At 39.2% G+C, this 7,036-nt stretch overlaps 1 protein-coding gene across 2 annotated transcripts in view; it reads right to left on the bottom strand.

The window, feature by feature from the left end:
• Positions 1-2,005: 2,005 nt before the first annotated feature.
• The window catches only part of LOC137290399 (U6 snRNA-associated Sm-like protein LSm4), a 439,957-nt gene continuing 434,926 nt past the window's right edge, over positions 2,006-7,036 (bottom strand). Inside the window, exons 1-5 of one of the 2 annotated variants that reach the window (XM_067821305.1) lie at positions 6,796-7,021; positions 6,164-6,205; positions 4,571-4,669; positions 3,803-3,971; positions 2,006-3,088 (exon numbers count right to left, since the gene is read on the bottom strand). In XM_067821305.1, coding sequence (XP_067677406.1) covers positions 2,997-3,088; positions 3,803-3,971; positions 4,571-4,669; positions 6,164-6,205; positions 6,796-6,798 — 405 coding nt within the window. In that variant the 5' untranslated portion in view covers positions 6,799-7,021 and the 3' untranslated portion in view covers positions 2,006-2,996. Of the gene's footprint in view, positions 3,089-3,802; positions 3,972-4,570; positions 4,670-6,163; positions 6,206-6,795; positions 7,022-7,036 lie in introns of those variants that run through there. The other variant, XM_067821306.1, reaches the window with a different exon arrangement.

The raw sequence follows: 7,036 nt of genomic DNA, 5'->3' as shown, positions 1-7,036 counted from the left end.
TTATCACTGTGTTGTATGGGACAGGCTCGATTATCTAGCCTCATGTCGAGTTTTGATTGGTCCACGTGACTCTGATAAAATACCATGTACATCCATCACGATCCGCGAGCGGGAGTATAAAAGTCGTGTACTCCCGCTACGAAAGTCATATCACCCCGCTACGCCTGGGTGACGACGCAAAGTGAGGAAAGCGTGCGGTGCACTAAGGTCAAACAGTGGCATCTAATGTATATAAACACAAGTCGATTCGATGAGTGTTGTATTGTTTTGATTTATTGAAAACATTCAGCTAGATAAATGCGTTACCACATCGTGTCTCGGGAAATACACGGGGTTTTATCAGTCCCGAGTAAGGTTGTATTCTCCGAGCCAGACCACTTCGCAACAAAGTGTATAGGTACATGATTTTAAACGATCAACATCCCCGCCATGACAGATTTACTAAAATAACATGAAAATTTTTCTGCAGAATCCTTTGATCAAAGCAATCCTTCATTCTTGCTCTGATCTGCCGTGATCAAAAACGAAGTGAGACGGCTGCAGACACACCTACACAAAACCTGAAGTTTGTATACCAATTGGGTTGTTCTTTTGAGATATTAATAGGGGTTCTTCGGTCTATGCTGAAGCCTGTCGTGGCTGGGATTGTGTAAAGGCTACTGCCTTACACACTCATGTGAATAGCAATATGTTGTTCTTGTAGACTCAGTAAGGTGGGGGGGATAGGGTAGCCTATTGGATAGAGCGTTCACTAGTCACCCTGAAGACCTGAAGACCGAGGTTCAATTCCTCTCATAAGTACAATGTGTGACACCGATTTCTGGTGTCCCCGACCGTGAAATTGCTGGAATATTGCTAAAAGTGGAATTGAACCATGCTCACTCAGTAAGTGGGGACAGTGGTGTGCAACGTTTTGACCAGTATCTTATCCAACACAGGCCTTGATGCAAGCTGGATTACTGTTGCCAAGAAGTGCATGTTACTGCCATTCTCTTCATTGCTATGATCACTGTGCTTGAAATATATCATCTTTGCATTTGTATTGCCTTCTGCTTCATCCTGCCATAGTGATACCCCTGTACTGACTTGTGAACTAAAGTGATTTTAGAATACAACTATTGATTACATCACACAGCTGTGTTGTTTTCACGCCTACTTCTTTTGTTTACTTACTTACTAGTACTTACTGATGGTGTCCATCACACAGCAGTCCTTGGTAAGGAATCTGGGTGCATCCTCCAGACATGACCGATCCAACACCATTTTCTCGCCTGGATCTCGAGGGACAGTGGACCGTTATCCATGTAATTGTACAGTTTTTCATTTGAGATGGTGGCTGACCAGAAGATGAGAAGTATTCATCATAGAAACGTGTAGTGATTCCCAGTTAACTAATTAGTTTCGATTTGGGAATCAGCACAAACAATTTATACCATCCACTGCTGTGACACAGGTATAATGCCGGCACACATAGAACCTAACATGGCAAAATGGATACAAACCCTTGTGAATGGTACCACACATGCTCCCAGATTGGCGAAAGGCAGGGAAAAAAATGGCTTTGTACCTCTTTGACACTTCCCACTGTGGCCTATGAGATTTTAACTGACCTAGATGAAATTTCACACGGTGGCCTATGGTTGTTTTGTGTCCCTGTGCCGCACTCGTGTGCAGTTAGACATGACTGATAAGGTGTCAGGTCAGTCACATGGTATTTGATTGACCCTGATTGGCAGAGTGATACCATAACGTAAGCGGTTGTTATGAAAATGCATAAGAAATCCGCAGAAGAGACCCAAAAGTAAGTTTCATATACATATTTTCTGATTTCTCAGGTGAGGTCTCATGTCTGTGTACCTGTGGCCTTGCCTCAATATCCTTCTGTAGCCAATGACATCAGTGATTGCGAGTCAAGTGCCACAGAGGGAAGTTACCGAAAAAACCCATCCACATAACACTTTTGGTAAATCTTGTACCAAAATTTAAAAGTATTCTGCAAGTGAAAGATGGTGGAAAATGATATTTATTGGATAAAGTTACAAACAAATGTAAACGCAGTTGTAACCCAGTGAGGAACACCGCAGACACCTTCAGTTTCTCACCTGTATCTAACCAGGATAAAGAAACAGCCACACACTGTACATAGTATGAAGACAATGAAAATCTATGATGATATGCATCCGTCATACACAATGTGGAAAATGTCAAAGTGAATGTCTTAAGAGATGAAAAAAAAAAACAGTATCACATTAAAATCAAGACAGACTTAACAGCCATACTTAGTTTCCTGAAATAAGTACAGAGATATCAGTTACAATATTAAACAATCTGCTACAATGCGAAACAAAATAGCACTAAACTGAGTAACCATGGCAACTACCATAACTCCCTTAATCTGTATCTAACCAAATATCAGGAGGTAGTTTGAACGTGAACCAGTTATGTAAAAGCTTTTGTTCTGCCAAAACTGCAGCAGAGGAAGAAATATGATTCACATGCAACAATGAAATAAACAAACGAAAATAGTCACCAACTTAATGAGACTAAAAATGTTAAATTTTCACATGATATTCTTCACTGGTGATGTATCTGAAAATACAACTAGGCAGTCCATGTCTCAAGGCTAATGCCTTGCGCACTGAATGTTGATAATTCCCTTGAGGATGGTGCTAGCCAGTACATGCTCTCAAATGAAACTCCAGAAGTATACTCAATACAAGAACAACCTTTCATATTGTCAAATTTAGAAAATAATCTGATCATTCCAAGAAGGTTTTTGTATGTCAGCCTGGCCGTCATCTCAGCCTTTGATTACTAAACTAACAAACATGGAGGACCATGTCAGTCCAAACACTTTTGTGGTACTGTTTCCTGCCACTCCATCACATCCACATTCAACCTGCTTCTCATTGTCAAATTCACAGCATACAAAAGGGAGGTAACTGCCTGGCACATATCCTGTGTTAGGGGAGATCCCCTTTCTCAGACTTTGTGTCTCAGTTGCCGCGACCTTTCCCTGGCTTCTGCTGACCTCCACCGCCTCCTCGACCTCCACCACGACCTCCTCGTCCTCCAGCTGAGAATGCACCTGAATGAAACACAATCAGTCAGCAAAATGACATTGATCATGAGGTTATCTTACAACTAAGTATGTGAGCGAGTTTAGTTTTACGCTGCACCCACAAATATTACAGCTATATGGCGGTGGTTTGTAAATAATCAAGTTGGACCAGACAATCCAGTGATCAACAGCATCAGCATCGATCTAAGCTGTTGGGATACAATCAACCAAGTAAGCGAACATGACCGCTTGATCCTGTTAGTTGCCTCTTACAACAAGCATGGGTTACTGAACATCAATTCTAACCCGCATCTCCATGGTTTGAGTGAGTGAGCAAGTACATGGGAAGGTGAGTGAGTGAGATTCACATCTCAACGAACAGTACTGCAGCAATATGATGGTGTATAAGCTTAATGTGGTAGGAAAGTCCAAAGTAAATTGGGTTGTAGACACCACTTCAGCGAAACATAAATAATGACATACAGGAGTAACCATAAGGATCTAGCTAGCTCACAGAGTCAAAATAGATCCAAATACTCTGACGTGGTGTGTCTCCTAAAGTTTTACATTTCCCAGGATTTTCAAACACAATTGAACAGAAGAACACCAGTTTCATCACATTATTGATAAACATCCAATTATCATATTATTACAACCAATACGACATGAATGGGGATGTAGGGTGGTCTTCACTGACCAGGGTTGGTAACCTTTGATGCATGCATAAAGAAGACAACCTACCTCTACCTCTCCCACGCTGACCTCCCCTCCCTCGCATGTCTCCACGACCTTTGTTCTTCTGGATGACTTCTTCCTTCACCATGTCAATGACCTCATCAGGAATTCTGAGATACTTGATTGTACTTCCTCGAATGTAGCACTCTGGCATCCTCCAGAATCTATCACCATCCTGAAATATCATGACACAAGATAACAGGTGAGGGAAGGGAGGTGACAAGGGGTTCAACGTTAAATTCCTGGTTGTGAAACTTCTACAGTGAGTGTGTGCTGTTTGTACTGTGTACATGAGTCTGGACTAATATCAGATTTTTTCCATGATTATAGTGTAAGCTTCCAATCTAAGTAAATTTAGTCTCAGTGTATTTCGTTACACTCCACCACTGAGTCTAACAAAACCTAGTAGAAGGTTGCGTCAGGTAACCTTTGAGCGACCAATGACCTCCTATAAGGTTTTGTTAGACTCAGTAGTGGAGTGTAACGAAAAGTACTGAGGATAAGATTGCTGAGACTGTGTAAGCTCCATGACCACACTCAGACACTGTGCCATGTATAAAATGATACAGACTAACAGACATCATATAGACTGGGCCCAGTCCTATGCATATTTATACTAGGGCCTCAATGACTTGGTTTGATTCATCAAATCTGGAATTTGATTTTCAATAACAGTTATCACTATTTGATTCGATACAAGTAATTGAATTAGAGAGATTGATGTCATTTCATCAACTGTCGTTCGTTACATGAACTTTTTCTGCCTGTATTTACCCGAGATGTGCAGATAACCTCCCTCAAGTTTATGTTCATCCAGTTATCACAGCTGACAAGATGTCCATTGTATGTTTCACCATTCTTCAACTCAACCAGCTGAAAAGAAGCAAAAATACAACTTTTGACATTAACATGATTCATTGGGTGAGTGAGGGTTCAAAGCTGCTTTAAACAGTATTTCAGTTATACTACGTCAATTTAATGCAAAGTGATGTAGGTTTAAGAGGTTAAATTTTTGTTTCATGATTGTCAATAGGCATTAATAAATATTTGCTTTCAGACTTAAATTTAAGACCTTAAGACCTATTGAAGATAGTGTGATTCTCATATAAACTAGTCATGACATTTTTGAAAGACATGTACAGTGAGTGAGTATTGTTTTACGTCGCCTTTAGCAATATTTCAGCAATATCATGATGGCAGATACCAGGAATTGTACACATTGTACCAATGTGGGGAATTGAACCCAAGTCATCAGTGTGATGAGAGCATGCTCTCACCACAAAGCTACGTCATGGCTCCAAAAGGTATGTAGGAGCTTGATGATATGAATATATTCAACTGATAAAAGAGCAAGAATTACCACTAAAATGCTGTGATAAAGAATATACAGACGTTCTCGTAAATAAAACATGTCATGTGTTCATGAACGAATCCTGCTAATTACTATGAGCATGGAATATGAAAGTACTGCACTATTTTTCATGAAGTATGTCAGATTTAAAATGCCCCACATGGAGAATTGAATGTATACTGACTGCTTGAAATGTTAAGATAATCCAGATAATGAGTAAATCTGCAATAAGCTTCATCATGGTAACACTTTAAGATAAGTGATCTTCAAACAAGGTAGCAGCACGTAAATGTTTAGCTTTATGCAATTATTCTCTGTGAAAGGAGGATCTGGATACAATAAAAGTTTTTTTTCTCATATTACTCAGGATGAATTTGTTATAAGAAATGAGATCATTGAGAAACCAACCCATACCCTACCTCACGGCTAACTTTGAAAGGATCTAGATCACAAAAGGGAGAAACCTACAGAACAAGCATGACTTGGGGTTAGGGTAAAACCCTGACACAACTAACCCTAATGGTGGTGAGAAAACTGAAGTGCTCAATATGGGATGGAATCATGAAGATGGCATTTATCAGTGTGATGAGTGAGTCTAGTTTTACATCACTTTTAGCAATATTCTAGCAATATCAGTGTTTTGCATGTGAATCAAAAACACTCATTAGTGTTTTATTTTGAAACACTAATGACAAAAGTTTAGTAAGTGATGAATAAGAGTGTATAGCAATAGTTTGATACTGTAGTATTACTAGTGAAGTGAGTGAGTTTAATTTTATGTCCCTTTTAGCGATATTCCAACAATATCATGATGGGGTCTTACACCATGTAGACGTTGCACGAATGTCGACCCAGTGTCTTTGGTCTGATGAGTAAAGGCTTTATCCACTAGTCCACCCTGTTGTACCTTAATCAGTAAAGTGTGAATCAAAGTATGCAGACAGAGCAAATTAGTGCTAACACTGTGCCTGTTACGTTTTGCCACATGGATACTAATACACCATGCATACACTTACCATCGGGTGGTTGACAGCAGTTCTTAGAAGTGATAAGGGCAGCTAAAAAAAATGAGAGAACATCTTTTTAACAACACTTAAAATGAAATAGACTCTTAAATGGGATTACGTGAATGACAACAAACACACAAATGTAGGGCTTATGAGATAAAGCGTGGATGACAGTAGTAATTGTTATATAGTGTGCAGTTTGCCTAAAACATCAAAAGTGTTCGCTGTTTTGAGAAGACTAAGTTAACGTTATCGTTGCAAAAACTATACGTACACGTGCTCACAAATACGACTTTGTAAGATGAAAGGTTTTTGTAAGCACAATCAAATGTGAGAATCGAAGGGGATTTCCCCGGATTGCAATTTCCGAAACAGTTTGTTGCATGATGTTGGATGGATGAAGATATTATGCTTCCGGCGATTAAACGGGCTAATTAGAATTAAACTAAAAACTAGAGTTAACCCCTTTAGTTTAAATAAAAACATGAAATTAAACAAACGTATTGAATTTTTCAATTAACAAACCCCCCAATTTAGAACATTTGTTATCAAGGAAACCATGATTAAAATTGTTGTGTTTTCAAAACATGAATAACTAATGTGTTACACTACGACTGAAGGTAACACAGTCATCATTTTACCATTGTAGTGGCATTCGATGTGGAAAAACTTTTGCACTCAGGTTTCTCTTCGAATCATGCTTTTTCAAACCGGAAACAGATTGAAACGGCGTTGATATGTCGTAAACAAGTGAATGCTTTTACAGGTTTAAAATTATAACACATGATCCAATAGGTTAATCAATTATAACTTTAAATTCGAGAAGACCTGTATATATATGAACGATGTAACCCACAGCGTCGTTTTGAAACTATTACGACT

Source organism: Haliotis asinina, chromosome 7 (genome assembly GCF_037392515.1).
Source record: "Haliotis asinina isolate JCU_RB_2024 chromosome 7, JCU_Hal_asi_v2, whole genome shotgun sequence".
Lineage (NCBI taxonomy): Eukaryota > Metazoa > Mollusca > Gastropoda > Lepetellida > Haliotidae > Haliotis > Haliotis asinina.
This window is presented reverse-complemented; position numbering and strand designations above follow the sequence as displayed.